The sequence below is a fragment of the Carcharodon carcharias genome, chromosome 17, assembly GCF_017639515.1.
Source record: "Carcharodon carcharias isolate sCarCar2 chromosome 17, sCarCar2.pri, whole genome shotgun sequence".
NCBI lineage: Eukaryota > Metazoa > Chordata > Chondrichthyes > Lamniformes > Lamnidae > Carcharodon > Carcharodon carcharias.
The window spans coordinates 31505888-31531439 of record NC_054483.1 but is presented as its reverse complement, the minus strand read 5'-3'; the positions used below and the strand labels follow the sequence as shown (position 1 = coordinate 31531439).

At 47.0% G+C, this 25552-nt stretch overlaps 1 protein-coding gene across 3 annotated transcripts in view; it reads right to left on the bottom strand.

Moving 5' to 3' along the window:
* Positions 1-25339, bottom strand: part of LOC121289812 (ubiquitin-conjugating enzyme E2 D4-like) — a 31802-nt gene extending 6463 nt beyond the window's left edge. For 2 of the 3 annotated variants that reach the window (XM_041209668.1, XM_041209670.1), the window contains exons 1-5: positions 16300-16414; positions 7995-8058; positions 1484-1515; positions 1321-1398; positions 1116-1221 (exon numbers count right to left, since the gene is read on the bottom strand). In XM_041209668.1, the coding sequence (XP_041065602.1) occupies positions 1116-1221; positions 1321-1398; positions 1484-1515; positions 7995-8058; positions 16300-16323 (304 nt within the window). In that variant the 5' untranslated portion in view covers positions 16324-16414. Of the gene's footprint in view, positions 1-1115; positions 1222-1320; positions 1399-1483; positions 1516-7994; positions 8059-16299; positions 16415-25235 lie in introns of those variants that run through there. The other variant, XM_041209669.1, reaches the window with a different exon arrangement.
* Between the last annotated feature and the right edge of the window lie 213 nt (positions 25340-25552).

The window sequence follows — 25552 nt, the reverse complement described above, 5'->3', positions numbered from 1 at the left end:
TACTGGGTAAATCCTCTGCACCCTCTCGAGGACTCACATCCTTCCTCAAGTGCGTTGTCGAGAACTGGGCACAATATTCTAGTTGTGGCCTATCCAGAGCTTTTTAGAAACTCAGCATAACGTCCCTGCTTTTGCACTCAAAATCTCTATTTATTAAGCTCAACATCCCATATACTTTGCTAACCACTCTCCCATTATGTCCTGCCACTTTCAAAGACCTTTCAGATGCAACCCAGGTCCCCCTGTCCATGCACAATCTTGACAATTGTGCCATTAAATCTGTACTGCCTCTTTCTATTACTTCTGCCAAAATGCGTCACCTCTCACTTCTCTGTATTAAAGTCATTCTGCCACTTGTCTGCCCATTCTGCTGGCCCAGCACTGACCTCGATTGGTTATCGGCCTCATTTTCCAATATCCGAGTCACATAAAAACCAAAATAAGCAGTGGTCTTTTCACTGAACCTTGGAGAATACCACTGTCTACCCTCCTCCAGTCTGAAAAATGACCATTTACCACAATTCACTGTTTTCTTTAAACCAATTTTTTTAATCCAAGTCACACTGACCCTCCTATTCACAAGCCTCAATTTTGCTAACCAGCCTTTTATGTGGTAAAAACAAAAAAACTGCGGATGCTGGAAATCCAAAACAAAAACAGAATTACCTGGAAAAACTCAGCAGGTCTGGCAGCATCGGCGGAGAAGAAAAGAGTTGACGTTTCGAGTCCTCATGACCCTTCGACAGAAGGGTCATGAGGACTCGAAACGTCAACTCTTTTCTTCTCCGCCGATGCTGCCAGACCTGCTGAGTTTTTCCAGGTAATTCTGTTTTTGTTTTTTATGTGGTACCTTGTCAAAAGCTTTCTTAAAATCCACATAGAAAACATTCATTGCGCTCCCTTCATCAACCTTCTGTGTTACTTTATCAAAAAAAACAATTAGTCAAGCGTGATCTTTCTTTTACAAGTCCATGCTGGCTCTCTTTAATTAAATGGAACCTCAACACAGAGATTGAGGAACCTTTCTGGTCAGCAGGATGAGTATGGTCACAAGGCCATGTGCTTATCCACTGAGCCCCTGCTCCACTGGGACAATCAGGATGGGTTGCCCTTACCTTTTGACAATGTTAAAGCTGGAGACCATTGCGAGCGGAGAATATCAAGGCAAATGCTGCCATTACTGTTAATGTTTGGATGATAGATCTTTGTTGTGAATGAAACCTGTGGAAAGAGAGGTGGGGAAAAGAGAGTATTACTCCCCCTGTAGCAGGCACATTGACACAAGCAACAATGGTTAGAATATCAAGCTGTGGCTCCTACCTTAGGCGGCTTGAAAGGATAATCTGAGGGAAAGTGGATATTCAAGAAGAAGACACCACCTTGGTAAGGGCTATCACTCTACAATAAAACAGCAGAGAGAAGAATCAGCAAAAACAATGGCACAGACAGTGAAAGGCACTTTGTACAAAGACAGGATACTTACTGGCCCCATGATAGTCGCTTGCCAGTGAAAATCTGTGAAAGAAAGAGGAGTGTAAGTTGGCTTTTCTCTTCAAGTCAGCAATTACTTCATTCCTATTCTCTATTTCTCGCTCTCTAAACCTGGAGGTTTCACCTTTCCCTAAACACTGTGTAACTCTGGGGCACAAAAGTTGTGGGAACAGGTTTGTCACAGATTAAAACCAGGGGACAGTACAGGTGGGTACAGCTCTGTCAATGTCTAATGCTGGATATAGGTGAGTCACTGTATAACACTGGGATACAGTACTAGCGGGGACAGGTCTGTCATTTTATAATACTGAGGTACAGATCTGTCACTATCAAACACTGGACACAGACAGGTCAGTTACTGTCTAACACTATAATACAGTACTGTTGGATACAGGTCTGTAACTATATAACACTTGGTACCGTACCACTGGTGGGTGGGTAGAGGTTAATGATGGCAGCCTTCAGTCTCTAAGATGGTGGTTTGCACGTGGCAGTCAACTTTGTTTTAGACGTCGCCTGGTGTGGCTCAGAAGCCTCACTCTAGTATGGCAGTCTCTGCCACATTTGCTGCACAGGAAAACAGCGGGCTGAGAAAATGCATGATTCACTGGCCTCTGTTATCTCTGATCCTAGCCTCAGCCAGCTGAACTTTCTGTTTCTGCTCATCTCTTCCAATTCCCTTCTAGTCAACCTCCAGAAGTCACAGCCATCAGCAACTGTCTCCCAGTTGCTTGTTTTCAATGTCCAACATCTTCATATCTCTCTTATAGGTGTGCTTTAATGGACATGAGTGCCCAAGTGGTAGTGACTCAATGGCCAGTTCAGCGTACAGAAGGTCATTGGGGATGTGGCCGTCATCCATTCGATTATTGTGACTGAGCCAGCGTTGACATCGTTGGTTTAGCAATGAGTGCATGCAGGTGGACTTGGCACACTCCAGGACCTCTGAGTTGGTGACCTTGTCCTGCCAAGAGATTATCAAAGATAAGTCTAAGACTGTGAAGGTGGAAACTGTTCAGTCTTTTCTCCTGCCTAGTATACGTAGTCCAGGTCTCACCACTGTAGAAAAATGCACTGAGGACTTAGGCTTGGTAGGCTCACAGTTTGGTGTTCTCAGTCAGGTTGCTGTTGTTCCACTTTCTTAGTCAGCCCATGTTGCCCTTGTGAGATTGAAGACCCTGGCTGAACATATCTACCCTGAAACCTAGTGTGTTTTCATAACTGTAAGATCTACAATTGACATGATCTTCTCAGTCCACAGCTGTAAGAAAATGCTGTGAACAAAGGAGACCACTATATATTGCCTTCATCAATCTCACTAAGGCATTCGACCATGTGAGCAGAGGCGCTCTATGTAAGCTGGAGAAAACTAGCTGCCTCCCAAAGCTGCTCAATGGGATCTCTTCTTTCCATGATAATGTGATGGGTAAGGTCAGCTATGAGAGGGCAACATCAGAACCCTTTGAGATCCACAGTAGAGTCAAACAGGATGTTTTGTGGCAGTGACACATTGGCGTATTCTTCTCTTGGTTGTCGTGATGTGCCTTCATGCCTACAGAGGGTGTCTACTTACATACCAGAACTGACGGAAAGCTATTCAGCCTTGCTCGCCAGAAATCCAAAACAAGGGTAGGCCAATCTTTCATCAGAGAATTGCTCTACGCTGACAATGCCACACTAGCATTCCATACAGAGGAACACCTTTGGCAGCAAACAAACAGACTCTATCACACTTGTAAAGAATGGCCATCGGCATCAGGAAGACAAATATCAGGTCCAGGACATTGTCATGCCATCTATCAGCATTGACAATGTGACACTAAAGGTTGTGACAGCTTCACAATCACTACTTGATGGTGTAATCAACACATGCATCGCAAAAGCTGCAGCTACTACATCCAAACTGAATATGTGAGAGTGGGTACAGGTCTCTCACTGTCTAATATTGGGGTACAGTACTGGTGGGAACAGGCCTGACACACCGTTTCATACTGGGCTGATTATAAATTGTGCCCACATCTGCGAAACAAAATAGCCAAGTATCGTTACCCAGTCTCACCTTGGTGGATAGGGTATAACTGACTAGTTCACATCAGCGTATCCATTTGAAATGAGTGTATTGGAATCGGAATGGAGAAAGATGACAGGAAATATGTGCCCAATGTATTAGGCACATGAGAACATTATTTCACAAAACTAAAACAAGTCAACATTTTGGTGACTCGGACGTGACCATGTTTGAGCTCAAAACACCTGAAGTGGGAGTGACCTATTCACAATACAGCTGTACATAACCTCCACTAAGATAACTAACATTTATTAGAACATCCTGCTTTCAGGCACATGCAGAAAACAGACACTTCTTGCCTTTCATTCAAATACCAGAGGCTTATGTAAGTGGCACCTGAAATGCAACAATTATGTCAACAGGTGAGGTGAGAGTGATGATTTGACCAAGTGTGGCATCAAGGAGCCCTTGTAAAACTGAGTCAAAGGGAATCAAGGAGAAAACTTTCCGCTGGTTGGAGTCATACCTAGCGTAAAGGAAGATGGTTGTGGTTAATGGAGGTCAATAGGGAAGGCATTGACATAGTGGTATTGTTGCTGGATTAGTAATCCAGATACCCAGGGTAATGCTCGGGGCACCATGGCAGATGGTGAAATTTGAATACAATAAAAATCTGGAAGTGAAAGTCTGATGATGACCATGAAATCATTGCCGATTATTGTAAAAAACATCTGGTTCACTAATGTCCTTTAGGGAAGGAAATCTGCTGTCCTTACCTGGTCTGGCCTACATGTGACTCCAGACCCACAGCAATGTGACTGACTCTTAAATGCCCATGAGCAATGGCAATTAGGGATGAGCGACAAATGCTGGCCTAGCCAGCGATGCCCACAAACGAATAAAAAAAATCATCTCAGTTCCTGGAGCTCCTTAGTGTAGTGCTCTTGGCTCAACCATCTTCAGTGGCTTCACCAATGACCTTCCTTCCATCATAAGGTCTGAAATGCGGATGTTCTCTGATGATTGCACAATGTTCAGCACCATTCATGACTCCTCAGGTACTGAAGCTGTCCATGTCCAAATGCAGCAAGACCTGGTCAATATCCAGGCTTGGGCTGACAAGTGGCAAGTACCATTCGTGCCACACAAGTGCCAGGCAGTAACCATATCCAACAAGAGGGAATCTAATCATCTCCCCATGACATTTAATGGCATGATCATTACTGAAGGCCCCACTATCAAATCTTACGGGTTACCATTGAACAGAAGCAGAACTTGACAAGCCACATAACTACTGCGGCTTCATGAGGTCAGAAGCAAGGAATCCTGCAGCGAGTAACCCACCCCCTGATTTCCCAAAGCCTGTCCACCATCTACAAGGCACAAGTCAGGAGTGTGATGGAATACTTTTCTGTGGAAGGGTCATGAGGACTCGAAACGTCAACTCTTTTCTTCTCCGCCGATGCTGCCAGACCTGAGTTTTTCCAGGTAATTCTATTTTTGTTTTACTTTTCGCTAGCCTGGATGAGTGCAGCTCCCATAACACTTAAGAAGCTTGACACCGTCCAGGACAAAGTGGCCCACTTGTTTGGTACCTCATCCGCAAACATTCATTCCCTCCACCACTGACGCACAGTGGCCGCCGTGTGCACCATCTACAAGATGCACTGCAGGAACTCACCAAGGCTTCTCAGACAACACCTTCCAAACCCATGACCGTGAACATCCAGAAGGACAAGGGCAGCAGCTACATGGGAACACCATCATCTGGAAGTTCCCCTCCAAGCCACTCACCATCCTGACTTGGAAATATATATCGCCGTTCCTTCAATGTCACTGGGTCAAAATCCTGGAACTCCCTCCATAACAGCACTGTGGGTGTACCTACACCATATGGGCTGCAGTGGTTCCAGAAGGCAGCTCACCACCACCTTCTTGAGGGCAATTGGGGATGGGCAATAGATGCTGGCCTGGTCAACAACACCCACATCTCATGAATGAATAAAAAAATACTTTTAGACACTCAAATAATGCCTCTTGCCGTAACAATTTTCATGGAGTCAGCAATGAAGCTACTGTTTCTGAAGGAATGGAGCTGCTGGAATAATGGAGTGGGGCCATGACTGCAATCCTCTTCAGCTTTCCTTCTTGACCAATTATCTTTGTGCCAATACTTACTGTTAAATTCAGGACTTCAATTTGATCCTTCCCCTGGTATTAGACAGTGATAGACCTATTCCTACCAGTACTGTACCTGAGTGATATAAAGTGACGGATCTGCATGCACCTGTGCTGTATTTCAGAGTTCCGGATAGGGGTCTACTTAGTATAGATTATAAAACTCATTTCTAATCAAAAACACACCTCAAAAAGGAAAATGACAAACAATGCAAAATTATTTTTCAGGGCTACAAAGAAGCTGGTCCTTTCTTCCTCTGCCTGCTTGAGGTTGATTCTTTGTTTGCATTTGTCCTCAATGGATAATATTTGCATAGGAAGCGGTTCAGAGAAGGTTCACTCCGCTGGCTTCTGGGATGAAGGGTTTGCCTTATGAGGAAAAGTTGGGCCAAAACTCATGACACTTTGGAAAAATGAGAGTTGATGTAACTAAACCATAAAAGATCCCGAGGTAGATGCTAGAGGATCTTGTCCCTCATGTGAAAATGTAACACTAAGCAGTTTAAGACAGAGATGAGAAGGAATTTCTTCTCTCAGAGCCATTTGTAATTCCTGCACAGAGCAGCCAAATCCTTTGGAATATTAATATTTACTTCATTGTTGCCAATATGCATTGATACGCAGGTGACTGGGGGAGTGACTGACAAAGGGCAACAGACCTTGTTCTGATTGGTCTCTCTCCTGCAGTTTGCAGAGTGAATCACGATCCAAAAACAGGATTCAGAGAAAATTGGATCAGAGAAAATCAAACCCAGTTTCTTCCCATTTCGCAGTCATAAACTTGGCCTTTGATCCCAATGTTAACACCTATTGTGCCAGCAAGTGATGGCATTGTGGAGCTTTCATTGACAACAGGGTATGTTTACAGTGTGACAAGTTTACATAGGCAATGATAAATAAATATCAACAAAGGAAGTTACTATGGAAAGGCTGATGAGTAGAATGCACAGACATTGGATTCGTAATTAAAATAACAGATGATGCTGCACTTCCGGGCGCTGCAAAGATCCTGCAGCAAACCACTGAATATACACCATAGATATCATTGGCCCCTTAAGTGCTAATTCGGCATTATTCATATTCATATAAATGCACACCATCCTGACTGACTTGAAATTATGCCCTCTGTCTCAGAGGGTAGTGAATCTGCGGAATTCTTTACCGGAGGGCTGTAGAGACTGGGTCATTAAGTATATTCAAGGCTGAGATAGAGACACAGATTTTTAATCAGTAAGGGAGTCGAGGTTTATGGGGAAAAGGCAGGAAAGTGGAATTGAGGATTATCAGATCAGCCATGATCTCACTGAATGGCAGCGCAGACTTGATGGGCCTAATAGTCTACTTCTGCTCCCCAAGCCTTATGGTCTTATATGTTATATCGTGTCCATTTATTTAGATAATTCTGCCATCCTGTTTTTGTCACATTTCACCAGTCAACCTAATCCCGCCATAACTCCAAAAAATCCATGTAATCTGAGCATGTCCTCTCCCCTAATTTCCTAAAATGCATCTGAATTTCTGTCATCAGCACTGATGCAATATTTTTCATCAGCTTCTGGCACTTGCTGTGCAGTTTTTCTTCAAATCAATCATTTGAAAAAGCTGCAGGACAAATTTCAAAAGCTTCACTCTCAACTGCACATGTTACAGCATTTCTCTTGCCCCCCCCCTCAACAAACACTGCCTCATGTCTATTCCATCCCTTAAAGAAAGAGAAATATATTGAACACGTATGCAATATGAGATATCATGAGACACGAGAGAAGAAACAAGCGAGTAAGCCAGAAACGTGATAAGGATTAACAAGGTGGAAAGTGTGCAATAGCTAGAACGAGAGAGAAAAAGGTCAGAGTGCAAACAGAAATAAAGATTTGGCATGTGAATGAAGGTTAAAGGCAGATGGAAGTGATTTGCTTATCAAGCTAATTCTAGTTTTGTGACCATGTATCCTCCAATTGACAATAGAAGGCCATTCAACATCACAACAGCATCAAGGTTTAAAGAAAAACTTATTTAGAAAACTTTATGTCAAAGTTTCTTTGAACTTTGCCTTTAGTCATAATCCCTTTGAGACCAATTAGTATCCAATGAAAACAACCTTTCACCATTTAGCCTTTCACTAAAAACCTCCATTGAACCACCATTTTCTATTCGGGAAGACAGGAAAATAAATGCCTATTTTTTTTTAACTTTTCTTCACAATGCTAACTCAGTCCAGCTTTCAGCGTCTTTTTCTGAATGTAGACATTTAAATGGAAGTCTTGCCCTCAAGTGAACACCACACAAGAAACCCATTCCTTAAGTTCTGTACACTTACAGTCATCTCCTACTGGACCTGCTGAACAGAGTGCTGGAGGGTCACGCTCCAAGTCCTGGTATTCCTGGTGAAGAATAAATAACAAACTTAAGACATGCAGGTTTCATTTGGTTGCAACTCTCAACATACAGGTTCAGCAATACTATATGGATACACAGACCAAGAATTGACAGGGCAATAGTTAGGTGACAGGCTGAGGATTGACAATAAGATACACAGTAAAGGTTATGTTCTTACTAGTTTTTTTTTTGCTTACAATCAACCTATTACCATTACAATTTGAAAAATATTCAAAAACCACACAGCATGCTCAGCTTGTGCAGGCAGACCAATGTCTAAAATTCAAAATCAGACCTTAACCCTGCTGTCAACAGGAGTAGCATGCCATGGGATTAACAATGATTGTAGCCAAGACATTCTTTGCACCACTCACTTGTGTGTTTTCAAAAATCTCCTATCAGCCCTGACCACAGAATGAAGCCATTCAGCATACCTGTCCTCACTTATCTGTCACAGGTGAATCTGTCCATAACAGTATTGGTTGGAGTGACCACTGCACAGTTCTTGCAGAGATGAAGTTCTGCCTTCACTCTGAGGTAATCTCATAATTGTGCAGCACTACTAACGTGTTAAATGGGATAGATTCAAAAATGATCTAGCAGGTCAAAACTGGGCATCCAGAAAGTGCTGCGGGTTATCAGCTGCAGAATTGAATTCAACCACATTATGCAACTTCATGGTCTGGCATATCTCCCCACCCCTCACCCCCCACCATTACCAGCAAGTCAGGGGATCAACTGTGGATCAATGAGGTGTAGGACAGCATGACAGCAAGAGGATCAAGCATATATGGAAATGAGATGTCAAGCTGATGAAGCTACAACACACCACATGCATACTGAGCAGCCGAAGCAGCATGCGATAGACAGAGCTCAGGGGGAATCCCCCCCCGCACACACACACACAACCAACAGGCCAGATTAAAGCATTAACGCTCTACAGTTCTGTCCCATGCAGTTATGAATGTTGTCGGACATCCAACAACTAACAGAAGGAAGATATTCCATGAACATTCTCAAAGATAGCAGTCTGGCACCTAAGTGTAAAAGACTAGGCTAAAACATTTGTAACTATTTTCAGCCAGTGTCATACAAGTGAGTCTTCAGCAAATTTGATTCATTCCACATAATATCAAAAAGCAGTTGGGTGCACTGGACACAGCCAAGGCTATGGGCCCTGACAACATTCCAGCAGAAGTACTGAAAACTTGTGCTCCAGAACTTGCCATACCACTAGCCAAGTTGTTCCAGTTCAGCAATAACACTGGCTATGAGGAAAACTGCAAAGCCATGTTATGTCCACAAAAAGCAGTCCAAATTCAATCCAACTAATGACCACCCAATTAGTCCACTTTCAATCATCAACAAAGTGTGGGACTGCATCATTGGCAGTACTATCAAGTGGCACTTACTCACCAATACTCAGTTCAGAGTCTGCCAGGGCAAGTCAACTCCAGACCTCATTTGTAGTCTTGGTTCAAACATGGACAAAACGGAGTTCAAGAGGGGAGGTGAGAGCAACTTATCCTTTTTACTATTTATATACATCACTTGGATGAAGGGACAGATGGTATGGTTGCTAAGTTTGGCGACACAAAGATAAGTAGGAAAGTAAGTTATGAAGAGGATGTATGGAGGCTATAAAGGGATATAAATAGGTTAAGTGAATGGACAAAGACCTGGCAAATGGAGTATAATGTGAGCAAATGTAAATTTGTCCATTTTGGCAGCAAGAATAAAAAAGCATATTATCTAATTGGTGAGAGATCGCAGAGCTCTCAGATTCAGACCTCGGTGTCCTAGTGTATGAATCACAAAAGGCAGGTAGAGGAAGCAATTAGGAAAGGTAATAGAATATTATTGTTTATTGCGAGGGAAATTGACTACAAAAGTAGACAGCTTATGCTTCAGTTATACAGGGCACTGTTGAGACCATACCTGGAGTACTGTGTACAATACTGGTCTCCTTATTTAAGAAAAGATGTAAATACGCTAGAAGCATTCAGAGAAGATTTACTCGGTTAATACAAGAAATGGGCGGGTTGTCTTATGAGAAAAGGTTGGACAGGTTAGGCTTGTGTCTACTGGAATTCTACAGTAAGAGGTGACTTCATCGAAACCTTTAAGATCCTGAAGTACCTTGACAGAATGGATGTGGAGAGGATGTTTCCTCTTATGGGAAAACCTAGAGCTAGGGGTCACAGTTTAAAAATAAGGGGTCAACTCATTTACAACAGAGATGAGGAGAATTTTTTTTCCTCAGAGGGTTGAGAGTCTTGGATACCCTCTTCCTCAAAAAGCAATGGAAGCAGGGTCTTTGAATATTTTTACGGAAGAGCTAGATAGGTTCTTCATCAAAAGAGGCGAAAGGTTATCGAGGGTAGGTGGGAATTTAAAATCAGATCAGCCATGATCTTATTGAATGGTGGAGCAGGCTTGAAGGGCCGAGTGGCCTACTTCTGCTCCTAGTTCGTATGTTCGACATCATGGCTGAGCATGGAATCAACGAGCCCCACATTCTATTGAAATCAATGGGAATCAGGGGAAAAACACTCCACAGGCTGGAGTCATAACTAGCACAAAGGAAGATGGTTGGGATAGTCAAAGGCCAACCATTTCAGTATCAGGACAGCAATATCAGAGGCCCAACTATATTAAGTTGCATCATCAATGACCTTTCTTCCATCATAAGGTCAGAAGTAGGAATATCTGATGATTACAGTTTGCACTTTCATATACAATTCCTCAGGTAATCAAAGAAACACTGCCCACACACAGCAAGGCCTGGACAACATTCAAACGTGCTCATAGGTGACAACTAAGACTCACACCACACGCCAAGTGCCAACAGCTTAAACACTCACTCCTCCCAGCACCAGTGCCATTTGCAAAATGCACTGCAGCAACTTGTCAGGTATCCTTCAACAGCATAATCCTAACCCCTGACCTCTACTGCCTAGAAGGACAAAGGAAGCATCACCAACTGCAAGTTGCCCTCTATCCATACCATCCTGTGTTGGAAATATATTGCCAATCCTTGGGTCATCACTTGATCCAAATTCTGGAACTTCATCCCCAATAGCCGTGGGAATACTCACCCCTACATTGACTGCAATGGTTCAGGCTACAGCTCACCTCCACCTTCTCAGGGCTGCCTGATTAATGCTGCCTTGCCAGCGATGCTCATGTTCCATGAACAACAAGTGACTGCGCTGGTCCTTTGAAATGGTTATCACATTACCCCATTCCTTTGCTTTTGCCCAATAGTTCTGGAAATTTTTTCCCTTCAAGTATTTGTCTAATTTCTTTTTAAAAGATATTATGCAAACAGCTTCCATGACCCCTTATGGCACTGCATTCCAGATCACTTAAAAAAAGTTTTCTTATAATGCCTCTGGCTCTTTTGCCAATCACTGTAAATCTTTGTCCTCTGATTACCAATCCTCCTGCACTGGAAACAATATCTGCTTATTTAGTCTTCGCAGAACAGATCTTCATTTTGAACAACTCTAGGTTCTCCAATTTCCCTCCAACATGGAAGTCCCTCACCTGCATCTCTTCAGCATGCTCTGTAAGATATTGGCAAAGTCCAGCTGAGGCCTAACCGTGTTTCACAAACTGCAGCATAACTTGATGGCTTTTGTAAAGAACACTGCAGCAGGCCGAGGACAGAAATGTGGGCATGAGAACAAGGTGGTAAATTGAAATGGCAAGCAACAGGAAGGTGGGGGTCATGCTTGCAGACGAAGCAAAGGTGACCTGCAAAGTGGTCACCCAGTCTGTGTTTAGTCTCCCCAGTGTAGAGGAGACCGCCTTGGGAGCAGCTCCCACAGTGAATTTAAATTCCAAGCTCTGAAGAATCATATAGGCTCAAAATGTTAACTCTGTCTCTCCACAGATGCTGCCAGACCTGCTGAGTTTTTTCCAGCATCTGCAGTATTTTGCCTTTATTTTATATTATTGCTTGCTTTTGTATTGTCTCTATGAGTAAAGCCAAGAATCACATATATTCCACTTCTAAAAAGTCAACTTAACTTTGTCCTCTGATCCTCAAATAGCGTAAGCACATGCCCAGATCTCTCTGTTCCTGTATCCTCTTTACAAATGTACCAGTTTATGTTGCCTCTCTTCATTCTTTCTACCAAATGTATCATTTCATACTGCTACATGTTAAGTTTCAGCTGACACATGTCTGCCCATTTCACCAGTCCATGTCGCCCTGCAGTCTGTTACTGACATCCTCATTGCTTCATTCACGAACTCCTGGGGAGCAGTACTAAAGTCTGAAAAACAACTGTTCACCACTCCACTCTGCCTTCTGTCCCTTAGTCAATTTCACACCCAATCTCACTGTCCCTTCAGTCCTATGGGTGTTAATTATAATTGAATGACAATCATTTGCACTTTAAATGAAAGTTAGCTTACATACAAAATTCATTATTACACAAAAGAAAATGGACGTAGCCAATAAGCTCTGGACTTGCACAACTGGGAAGTGTCTGCCCAAAATCTAAAAGGACTTTGCAAAATTTTTTACACCAAATTTTGGGTGGTGCTGACAAAGGAGTGCCTCTGGCAGAGTCTACCACCTCTGCCCCAGGAAGTCCTGTGTAACCAGGGAAATGAAAACAATTGGACCAAGAATGGATGGAATAGGGAGAACACCATTGAGGCCATTTGCCTGGGTCTCCTAAGGCACTGTGCACAAAAAAAAATTGAATTATTTCCCACTGGACAGGCAATAGTCTTTTTAATTTTGACGTTCAAATCGTCGTCTGAATTTTGACGTTCAGATTGCTGAGCTTAATTCCGCTGATGACCAGTTGTTTTTAGCACCCAATCTATATATTAGACAAAAGTAAAATACTGTAGATGCTGGAAATCTGAAATAAAAACACAACACACTGGAAAACTCAGCAGGTCTGACAGCATCTGTGGAGAGATAAACAGAGTTAACGTTTTGAGTCTGTATGATTGACTAGTATGAGTATGAGATGAGCTTTTCCACCATTTTCTGTTTTTATTACATATTAGATAACATGGATCAAATAGAAGCTGCAGATTTGGATTGCATGAACATATCAACCTCAAGATAACAACTGATGTCATTCAATTAAAAGCATTATCAACAGCTCCATGGGAAACTGGATACCAGCAGCTATCTTTGGACAGATATGATCTGACTTTGTCTCTAGAGACAAGATAATATTTTTTAGAAAGTATTTTGTTTTAAACTCACAATATCACAGCCTAACTAAAAAAGGCTATATTACAATTTAAAACAAACTGGGTTTCCATCCTACATTACAGTGTACATATAAATTAGTCCTTACTGCACATCTGTATTGGAATCCACAAGAAATGTGGGGTTCTGATGAAGGGTCATCAAACTGAAACGTAAACTCTGCATCTGTCTCCACAGATGCTGCCTGATCCGCTGAGCAGTGACAGCATTTACTGTTTTTATTACACATTTGTGGGGGGCTGTCTGTCTGAGCTGGGTAGGTCTTTTCCAGTCGTTCCTCTTATGTTAAGTGTAAAGATAACTCATGTGTCCAAGAGCTTATTGTGGATGATTGCATCAACATCATAGCCTTGAATGAAACCTGCCTGAGGGGAGTTGACAACTTCCCCTAAATGAAGTCTCTTCATCTGGCTTTATTTTCCATCACTTGCCCCAACAAGACCATAGCTGTGGCATGTGACTCTTATCACTTGCACACACCTTGTTTGACATGTGTCCCTATTCCTCTGGCACTTGCACCTCCTTGAGCATCTCGCCTTGCTGCACGCCTGATTTGGTTAAACCATTCACCACTATATCTTCCTGGACCATATGAATCGTTATCAGGTCCTCTTTCACCTGCCAAAACTGATCATTTATCTAGAAACACAAAGATAATCCTCAGCTTCTTCACCTCACCCATTTCTCTCGTCTACTTCATCCTCACCACAAATGACAAGTGCAAGGAGCTCTTGGACTTACTTTGTCATTGGCAGCAGTCGACCAGCTGCCTCTGCCATTTCGCTCCTTTCCCTGCGCCCAGCAGATCAAACTTCCTCTGAAGCTCCCCCATTCCCTTGCCCTGAATTTCTGTGACCCCGAAACTCCTGTTCACAAGATCCAGCTCCTGCTCCCTCAATCTTATTCCTGCTAAATTAATGGCCACCCAACTTCCCTTCCAGGTTCTATGTTAGCCGATATTGTTAATGATGCTCTCCTTGGTGTTGGTATTGTCCCTCACTCTTTCTAAACAGCCATCATCACCCTTCTCAAGAAGCTTACACTCAACTGGACCATCCTTGCAAAGCACTTCTCTATCGCAAATCTCCCTTACCTCTCCAAGGTTCTTGAATGCACTGTCACCTCCCAAATCTGTCCCCATCATTCCCAGAACTCAATGGACGAAATGTTCCAAAACAGCCTTCTGTCCCTGCCCAAGTACCAAAATGGTTCCTACCTTGACATTGTTGACAACACCACCCTCCTCCAACACCTTTGTATCATTGTCCACCTGAAAGGAACTGCACTTGCCTAGTTCCATTCTTAGCTATCTCAGTGAAGCCAGAGTTATCACTTGCAGTGGCTTCTCTACCTATTTATGCACCGTTAAGGATTTATCCTTGGCCCCCACCTATGATTCATCTACATGCTGCCCCTTGGCAACATCATGCGAAAAGTCAGTTATCACATCAATGCTGATGACCCAGCTCTACTTCACCACTGCCTCTCTTGCCTCTTCCCACCTCAAAATCAAACTGGATGAGTAGGCCATTCAGCCTAATGAAACAATCATGGCTGATCATCCACTTCAATGTCAGTTTCCCCACACTGAGCCTGTATCCCTTTATTTGATTTCAAAATTCTCATCCTTGCTTTCAAATCCCTCCATACCCCTTCCCTGTCACTGTCATCTCCTTCAGCCCCACAACCCTCTGTGCTCTTTAATTCTGGCGGCATCTTGCGCATCCCTGATTTTAACTGCTCTGCCACTGGGCCCTAAAGTCTGGAATTCCCTCCCTAAAGCTCTCTAGCTTTTTCCTCCTTCAAAATGCTCCTTAAAACCCACCTCTTCGAGCAAGCTTTTGGTTATCTGCCCGAATATCACAAGAGATTTGGCGTCAAATTTTGCTTCTTTACACTAATGAAAGGTGATATATAAATACAATTTACTGTGGTAATAAAAGCATTCTTTTTGGATATGTGTTAACTTGGCCCAGCTGCTGTAACACTTATTTGAGTTTGAACCTTGTGTTTCAGGCCTCTTTTCAGTCATGTCCATGTAATGCAGGGTGACACTTTAGTGCAGTAGAGAAGGGAGCACTCGAGTACCACCGAGGAACAGGTAGACCAACCATTCAACCCCTTAGCTGTTTCGCTTTTCAAAAACATCAGAGCTGATCTTTTAATAAAAACAAAATGCTGCGGACACTGGAAATCTGGAACAAAAACAAAAATTGCTGGAAAAACTCAGGTCTGACAGAATCTGCGGAGAGAAAGACAGCCAACGTTTCGAGTCCGTATGATTCTTCTCGATCTTACCTTGATTTAATTCACCTGCCGTACTAGCCCGAGCTAATAACTCAAATCCACAGCCCCATCTACTCATGAGAAGGTGATCCCCCCCCCCCCCCCAACATTGAACCAATTCCACTAAAGGTCATCGAGCTCAACTGTCAACCCTCCCTCTCTGGCTACTGAAGCTTCTTTTTTTAAAACAGGCTACCGGAAGCATTTGCTGTTTTTATTCCAAATTTCCAGCATCTGCATTATTTAGCTTTTGTTTCACTGACCAACCTGTATTTGTGTGATTTTGTGATCCACAAAATGGGATCTTTTCAGTTCACTTTCATCAGGCTGAAGAGAGAGGGGTCTCCATGTCTTCCAGAGGCAGACCCCCTCACCTCTGGCTTAGGGAAGCGGCTGTGGGCTGGGGGGCCTGGCTGGATGGCTGCCGGCCGCTTGCTGGGGTGGGGCATCAGCTCAGGGTCATAGAGAACAAGCAGCCGCAAAGCTCCTTGGCCGGACTCTGCCAACTCCCACAGGGAGCTCCAGGCTTGAGGCCTCGGTCTATCCACCGGCCTCCCGACCCTCCCAAACTCCGGCTGCTGAGAGCTCGCCCCCCCTCCCCCCTCGCCCACACGGTGCCGCGGGGACCCGGCCTCAAATAGGGTCCCCAACTGCCGCAAGCGGGTGGGGCCTAACCCAGGACGGCTCCCTCCTTCAGCCCACCGGCCTCGCTTACCTTCTGGATCCGCCTGAGCGCCATCCCCCGCCGGCCGGCCTCGCCGCACAATCCCCTCCGCACTGGCGTCACTCAGACCGCGGGGGCCGCACCCTGGGCGCAGGCGCAGCAGCGGGCAATCCCGGGCCGGGCCGGCACCCGGCAGCGCATGTGCGGGAAACTGCCCGGCAGTCCCACCGCGGAGAAGCGAACCGGTCCCAGCGCGGAGCTCCGAGGACAAGAGCCGGGGTCCCCAGCGCGGAGCTCCGGGGACAAGAGACGGGGTCCCCAGCCCGGAGCTCCGGGCACAAGAGACGGGGTCCCCAGCCCGGAGCTCCGGGGACAAGAGACGGGGTCCCCAGCCCGGAGCTCCGGGGACAAGAGACGGGGTCCCCAGCCCGGAGCTCCGGGGACAAGAGACGGGGTCCCCAGCCCGGAGCTCTGGGGACAAGAGACGGGGTCCCCAATCCGGAGCTCCGAGAACAGAGCCAGAGTCCCCAGCCCGGAGCTCTGTATCTGACCCAACATGGAGCTCTCAGCCTCCTGCCCCATCTTCGAGAATCAGCCATAGGCCAGAGTCCAAAAATTCCACCATCACCACCTATGCCCTGAAATAATCTCCCTGAACCTTCCTCTGTCCTGCTCGAGTCCTATCTATTAGTCCCCATTAAAACCGTGAATGCTAGAAATAAAGAGAATGGTAATCGACCTGGAAAATCTCCTTCCAGGTGCTGTCTGGCTGCTGGCTTTTAGAATTGTTCCAACATTTTCTGCTTTTATTTCCAATTTCCAGCAAGTTCCACAATCTAACCACTCTCAAGGTAAAGTTTCTGCTGAATTCCTGATTTGATTTTTGATAACTATCATATAATCATAATTGTGGCTTTTCAGCCCATCGACTCCTTGCTGGCTCTCCATGAAGAATCCAGTCTGCCGTCCCTTTCCCTTACTCTATCCCAGTAGCCCTGCAAGTTTATTTCCCTATCGCAAATTTATGGCCTCTAATTTCCCACAAATGCAAATGTTTGTGTTCATTCTATCAAAACCTTGCATAATTTTAATGACCTACATTAGGCCACACCTCAACTACCTTCTTTCCTGATTTTACACATCCACTGTTTTCCTCCTGTCTACATTTTGTTGCTGCTTCAAAGAATTCAAAAGGTTGGTCAAGCAAGACTCTCCCTTTTGAAATTGATGCTATTGTATTTTTGCTTCCTTGATGTTTTTCTTTTATATTTGAGGAAAGATTCCATTATTTCTCTGGTCAACTACATGCTAATTGGTCTATCATTCCCTGGATATGTTCTACTCGTTTTTTAAAAAATAAAGAAATAACAGGAGCTGCCCACCAGTCCTCTGGTACGATCCCTTTTTCTCATTTTTATATCTAACCACCTCCACAATCTGTTTTCATGTGCATGAATCCAACTGACTGAACAGGGTTGTATCCTGCATCAGTATGATAGTATATCCATTATCTCTCCTGTTTCTATATTGAATGTCTTCACATCTTTTTTGAAGTCGTGCTATGTCATGTCCAACTCCTTTCCCTCCCTCATAAACACAAATAGGAGGCAGCAAACCAATATTTCTGCTGTTTCGCTGTCATTGCCAGTATAGTTTGTGCATTTGTAAGCGGCCCTATCTTGATTTTCCTTTATTCATGTCTGTCGAATACTTTACTAGTTCTTTATGCATTTCTCCATAATTTAAGTTTTTAGTCCTGCTTTGCTACTTTATTGACTTTCAACTGAACCTTTTCCTATACCCTTTCGTTATCCTATTCTTTAATGCCAGTGTACTTTGGCATGCCTTTTGATTTAGTTTCAATTTACCCTTATCATTTTATTCATCATTTCTTGTGAGGGGAATTGATTACAAAAGTAGGGAGGTTATGCTTCAGTTGTACATGCATTGGTGAGACCACATCTGAAGTATTGTGTACAGTACTAGTGGTCTCATTTAAAGAAAGATGTAAATGTGTTAGCAGTTCAGAGGTTTACTGGACTAATACAAGGAATGGGCAGGTTGCCTTATGAGGAAAGGCTGGACAGACTAGGCTTGTACCCACTGAAATTTAGAAGAGTCAAAGGTCTGTTAATTGAAACTTTTATGATCCTAAGGGGTCTTGACAGGGTAGCTGTGGAGAGGATGTTTCCTCTTGTGGGAGGATCTAGGGGTCACTGTTTAAAACTAAGGGGTCACTCATTTAAGACAAGGGAGGAGGAGAAATTTTCTCTCTAATATGGTTGAATGTCTTTGAAACTCTCTACCTCAAAAGGTGGTGGAAACAGAGTCTTTGAATATTTTTAAGGCAAAGCAAAATAGATTCTGAAGCAGAGTCATACAGACTCAAAATGTTAACTGTATTCCTCTCCACAGATGCTGTCAGACCTGCTGAGTTTTTCCAGCTATTTTTGTTTTAGATTTCCAGCATCCGTAGTATTTTGCTTTTATCTAAGTAGATTCTTGATTAACAAGGGGGTTAACAGGTTATCAGGGGGAGGCAGGAATGTGAGGTTGAGGTTACATTCAGATCAGCCACGATCTCATTGAATGGCAGAGCAGGCTCAAGGGACCGAGTGACGAACTTCTGCTCCTATTTCATAAGTTCGTGTCCATAGCATGTCACAACTAGCCTGTGTGGTTTTTTTTTTTTAAGGAATTTATTTTCTCTATTTATTCCTTTATGAAGTCTATTGATCAGTGATTTAAATATTTATGCTGCTTTTCTCTGCCTTTTTTCCATTTCCTCTTCCCAAGTTCCATTCACTCAAAATTAGCTTTTTTCTGATATTAGCTTTACTTCTTTGTCAATAACGATTTTGATCCTCAGGTCTTCACTATTGCTGAAATGTTCTCCCCACAGTTACTTCTCCTATCTGCTCTGGTTCTTTCCCCACTACTAGATCCTACAGTCATCTCTCGTTGGGCTTTTTACATGCTGTGTAATAATTCCCACAATTAGCACCTGTGAAGTATCACTAACCTCTACAGCTATCACCCTTTCAACCCTGACAGCCAGTACCCATTGTTTATTTTTTTTCCACTAATTAACGCCCTTTGATTTCCTTTTACAGTATCTTCCGTACGTTGTTAATGTTCGATTTTAATTATTCCAATTTCCCATGTCCTTTCTGCACTACAACAAATTACACCTATATCATGCTTTTAATGTAGTTAAACACCCCAAGGTACTTAACTGGAGCGTAATCAGACCAAATGTGACACTGCGCTAAAGAAGCAAACATTATGCAGGTAAGCAAAAGCTTTGACGTATAGCCCTATGATGAGCTTTACCTATTGGTCCTCAGTGCATCATGTGACTTCCATTAAAATTTCAGTTTTATTTATATTCATTTGTTTATTTATCAAAAAGAGCAGGAGGAGAGGTCGCCTGGGGTCCAAGTCAACATTTATTCCTCAACCCAATACCAAAAATTAGATTCTCTGGTCACAATTACATTGTCATATTACTTTACTGTGCACGAATTGTACAACATGGCTACACTTGAAATGTATTTTGTTGACTTTAAAGGCCGTGGGGACACTCTGAAGTGCTGACAGACACAAGATAAATGCTGGTCTTGCTTTCTGCCACCCCTCTGGTTTCCAAGACTCAAAACTCAAAAGAGGCCTAAGGGGTTGGACTAAATTGAAAATCTCTGCCCTGTTCTGTCTGCATTGCTAGATGGCCAAAGAGGAGTCATTGAAGTTAATGGGCAGCTCCAAGTCTGGCACAGGATTGAAGGATTCACATTCTTGGGCATTGCATTGATTTGCGAAACAAGGGAAGTCTGTGCGTTCATCTCAATGCTCACAAGCACTCGTATCCAAAATCAAATTCGTGCCGAAGTTTCGACTGCCACTAGAGTCTGAAACCCCATCTCTCCCTCCATACCAACCACTGCCTCTACCCACTACCCCCCTCACAAGAATGCTCAATTACCACAAAATATCTATCTCACCCTTCCACTGGATGTCGCTGCCACTCGTGTCCAGAGGAGGGGGGGGGGGGGGGGGGGGGGTGAAAAAAGGAGAATGATGGGAGGGGTGGAAAAAGGAGGTGGTGGGAGGGGTGGAAAAAGGAGATGATGGGAGGGCAAGGAGATCATGGGGGAAACGGGGAAAGGAGATGATGGGGGGGAAGGAGATGGTGGGGGGGGGGGAAGGAGATGGTGGGGGGGGGGAAGGAGATGGTGGGGGGGGGGAGGGAGATGGTGGGGGGGGGAGGGAGATGGTTGGGGGGGGAGGGAGATGGTTGGGGGGGGGAAGGAGATGGTGGGGGGGGGGGGGGAAGGAGATGGTGGGGGGGGGAGGGGGAAGGAGATGGTGGGGGGGGGGGGGGAAGGAGATGGTGGGGGGGGGGGGGGGGGGGAAAGGAGATGATGGGGGGGGGGAAGGAGATGATGGGGGGGGAAGGAGATGATGGGGGGGGAAGGAGATTATGGGGGGGGAAGGAGATGATGGGGGGGGAAGGAGATGATGGGGGGGGAAGGAGATGATGGGGGGGGAAGGAGATGATGGGGGGGAAAGGAGATGATGGGGGGGGGAAGGAGTTGATGGGGTGGGAAGGAGTTGATGGGGGGGAAGGAGATGATGGGGGGGAAGGAGAAGATGGGGGGGGAAGGAGAAGATGGGGGGGGAAGGAGAAGATGGGGGGGGAAGGAGAAGATGGGGGGGGAAGGAGAAGATGGGGGGGGGAAAGGAGATGATGGGGGGGAAAGGAGATGATGGGGGGGAAAGGAGATGATGGGGGGGAAAGGAGATGATGGGGGGGAAAGGAGATGATGGGGGGGAAAGGAGATGATGGGGGGGAAAGGAGATGATGGGGGGGAAAGGAGATGATGGGGGGGAAAGGAGATGATGGGGGGGAAAGGAGATGATGGGGGGGAAAGGAGATGATGGGGGGGAAAGGAGATGATGGGGGGGAAAGGAGATGATGGGGGGGAAAGGAGATGATGGGGGGGAAAGGAGATGATGGGGGGGAAAGGAGATGATGGGGGGGAAAGGAGATGATGGGGGGGAAAGGAGATGATGGGGGGGAAAGGAGATGATGGGGGGGAAAGGAGATGATGGGGGGGAAAGGAGATGATGGGGGGGAAAGGAGATGATGGGGGGGAAAGGAGATGATGGGGGGGAAAGGAGATGATGGGGGGGAAAGGAGATGATGGGGGGGAAAGGAGATGATGGGGGGGAAAGGAGATGATGGGGGGGAAAGGAGATGATGGGGGGGAAAGGAGATGATGGGGGGGAAAGGAGATGATGGGGGGGAAAGGAGATGATGGGGGGGAAAGGAGATGATGGGGGGGAAAGGAGATGATGGGGGGGAAAGGAGATGATGGGGGGGAAAGGAGATGATGGGGGGGAAAGGAGATGATGGGGGGGAAAGGAGATGATGGGGGGGAAAGGAGATGATGGGGGGGAAAGGAGATGATGGGGGGGAAAGGAGATGATGGGGGGGAAAGGAGATGATGGGGGGGAAAGGAGATGATGGGGGGGAAAGGAGATGATGGGGGGGAAAGGAGATGATGGGGGGGAAAGGAGATGATGGGGGGGAAAGGAGATGATGGGGGGGAAAGGAGATGATGGGGGGGAAAGGAGATGATGGGGGGGAAAGGAGATGATGGGGGGGAAGGAGAAGATGGGGGGGAAGGAGAAGATGGGGGGGAAGGAGAAGATGGGGGGAAGGAGAGATGGGGGGAAGGAGAAGATGGGGGGGAAGTAGAAGATGGGGGGAAGGAGAAGATGGGGGGAAGTAGAAGATGGGGGGGAAGTAGAAGATGGGGGGAAGGAGAAGATGGGGGGAAGGAGAAGATGGGGGGAAGGAGAAGATGGGGGGAAGGAGAAGATGGGGGGAAGGAGAAGATGGGGGGGAAGGAGAAGATGGGGGGGGGAAAGGAGAAGATGGGGGGGGAAGGAGAAGATGGGGGGGAAGGAGAAGATGGGGGGGAAGGAGAGATGGGGGGGAAGGAGATGATGGGGGGGAAAGGAGATGATGGGGGGGAAAGGAGATGATGGGGGGGAAAGGAGATGATGGGGGGGAAAGGAGATGATGGGGGGGAAAGGAGATGATGGGGGGGAAAGGAGATGATGGGGGGGAAAGGAGATGATGGGGGGGAAAGGAGATGATGGGGGGGAAAGGAGATGATGGGGGGGAAAGGAGATGATGGGGGGGAAAGGAGATGATGGGGGGGAAAGGAGATGATGGGGGGGAAAGGAGATGATGGGGGGGAAAGGAGATGATGGGGGGGAAAGGAGATGATGGGGGGGAAAGGAGATGATGGGGGGGAAAGGAGATGATGGGGGGGAAAGGAGATGATGGGGGGGAAAGGAGATGATGGGGGGGAAAGGAGATGATGGGGGGGAAAGGAGATGATGGGGGGGAAAGGAGATGATGGGGGGGAAAGGAGATGATGGGGGGGAAAGGAGATGATGGGGGGGAAAGGAGATGATGGGGGGGAAAGGAGATGATGGGGGGGAAAGGAGATGATGGGGGGGAAAGGAGATGATGGGGGGGAAAGGAGATGATGGGGGGGAAAGGAGATGATGGGGGGGAAAGGAGATGATGGGGGGGAAAGGAGATGATGGGGGGGAAAGGAGATGATGGGGGGGAAAGGAGATGATGGGGGGGAAAGGAGATGATGGGGGGGAAAGGAGATGATGGGGGGGAAAGGAGATGATGGGGGGGAAAGGAGATGATGGGGGGGAAAGGAGATGATGGGGGGGAAAGGAGATGATGGGGGGGAAAGGAGATGATGGGGGGGAAAGGAGATGATGGGGGGGAAAGGAGATGATGGGGGGGAAAGGAGATGATGGGGGGGAAAGGAGATGATGGGGGGGAAAGGAGATGATGGGGGGGAAAGGAGATGATGGGGGGGAAAGGAGATGATGGGGGGGAAAGGAGATGATGGGGGGGGAAAGGAGATGATGGGGGGGAAAGGAGATGATGGGGGGGAAAGGAGATGATGGGGGGGAAAGGAGATGATGGGGGGGAAAGGAGATGATGGGGGGGAAAGGAGATGATGGGGGGGAAAGGAGATGATGGGGGGGAAAGGAGATGATGGGGGGGAAAGGAGATGATGGGGGGGAAAGGAGATGATGGGGGGGAAAGGAGATGATGGGGGGGAAAGGAGATGATGGGGGGGAAAGGAGATGATGGGGGGGAAAGGAGATGATGGGGGGGAAAGGAGATGATGGGGGGGAAAGGAGATGATGGGGGGGAAAGGAGATGATGGGGGGGAAAGGAGATGATGGGGGGGAAAGGAGATGATGGGGGGGAAAGGAGATGATGGGGGGGAAAGGAGATGATGGGGGGGAAAGGAGATGATGGGGGGGAAAGGAGATGATGGGGGGGAAAGGAGATGATGGGGGGGAAAGGAGATGATGGGGGGGAAAGGAGATGATGGGGGGGAAAGGAGATGATGGGGGGGAAAGGAGATGATGGGGGGGAAAGGAGATGATGGGGGGGAAAGGAGATGATGGGGGGGAAAGGAGATGATGGGGGGGAAAGGAGATGATGGGGGGGAAGGAGATGATGGGGGGGAAAGGAGATGATGGGGGGGGAAGGAGATGATGGGGGGGAAGGAGATGATGGGGGGGAAAGGAGATGATGGGGGGGGAAAGGAGATGATGGGGGGAAAGGAGATGATGGGGGGGAAAGGAGATGATGGGGGGGAAAGGAGATGATGGGGGGGAAAGGAGATGATGGGGGGAAGGAGCTGATGGGGGGGAAAGGAGATGATGGGGGGGAAGGAGATGATGGGGGGGAAAGGAGATGATGGGGGGGAAAGGAGATGATTGGGGGGAAAGGAAGATGATGGGGGGGGAAAGGAAGATGATGGGGGGGAAGGAGAAGATGGGGGGGAAGGAGAAGATGGGGGGGAAGGAGAAGATGGGGGGGAAGGAGAAGATGGGGGGGGAAGGAGAAGATGGGGGGGGGCAGGAGAAGATGGGGGGGAAGGAGAAGATGGGGGGGAAGGAGAAGATGGGGGGGAAGGAGAAGATGGGGGGGAAGGAGAAGATGGGGGGGAAGGAGAAGATGGGGGGGAAGGAGAAGATGGGGGGGAAGGAGAAGATGGGGGGAAGGAGAAGATGGGGGGGAAGGAGAAGATGGGGGGGAAGGAGATGATGGGGGGGAAAGGAGATGATGGGGGGGAAGTAGAAGATGGGGGGGAAGGAGAAGATGGGGGGGAAGGAGAAGATGGGGGGAAGGAGAAGATGGGGGGAAGGAGAAGATGGGGGGAAGGAGAAGATGGGGGGAAGGAGAAGATGGGGGGAAGGAGAAGATGGGGGGAAGGAGAAGATGGGGGGGAAGTAGAAGATGGGGGGGAAGTAGAAGATGGGGGGAAGGAGAAGATGGGGGGGAAGGAGAAGATGGGGAGGGAAAGGAGAAGATGGGGGGGGAAGGAGAAGATGGGGGGGAAGGAGAAGATGGGGGGGGGAAGGAGAAGATGGGGGGGAAGGAGAAGATGGGGGGGGGAAGGAGAAGATGGGGGGGAAGGAGAAGATGGGGGGAAGGAGAAGATGGGGGGGGGGAAGGAGAAGATGGGGGGGGGGAAGGAGAAGATGGGGGGGGAAGGAGAAGATGGGGGAAGGAGATGATGGTGGGGGAAGGAGAAGATGGGGGGGGGAAGGAGAAGACGGGGGAAGGAGATGATGGGGGGGGAAAGGAGATGGGGAGGGGGGGAGGAGATGGGGAGGGGGAGGAAGAGTAAGTGGGGCCGTCCCCCCTTCCTCTTCCCGCTCCCCATCAGTCTTATCCTCCCCTTCGGTCCCCGTCCACCTCAACCTCTCCAGTTGCTGCCTGGCCAGGGCTCGAAGGCATCAACTGGGATTCTGAGTCAAGGGAGCCGTGAGGCCTAGAATGGAGGGAGGAGGCGGAGAGTTCGAGTTCAGTTCAGGCCTAGGCCGGGGCCTGGCTACTTTGCAACCGCTTGCCCTGCCGCGCTTACCTTGAGGATCCGCCTCTTCGCCATCCCCGCCTGGCCGAGTGTCCAGCCCGACCACACTACGGGTTGACGTCACAGCGGGCGCACGACGCGTTGAGGTCACCAAAGCATCGGTCACGTCACCACACAGACAACGCATGCGCAAATACCATCAGTTAGAATGGAGGAGAAAGCTGAAGAAGTCACTTTCCCCCATGGAGACAGATCAGTGACATTCGCATCAGACAGAGTGCGATAGGGGTGGAGCTCAGAGTGAGAGGGTTACAGAACAGGAAGGAATGCTTGTCCCCCGCCGCCCCAAATCTGTTTGCAGGTTTTGC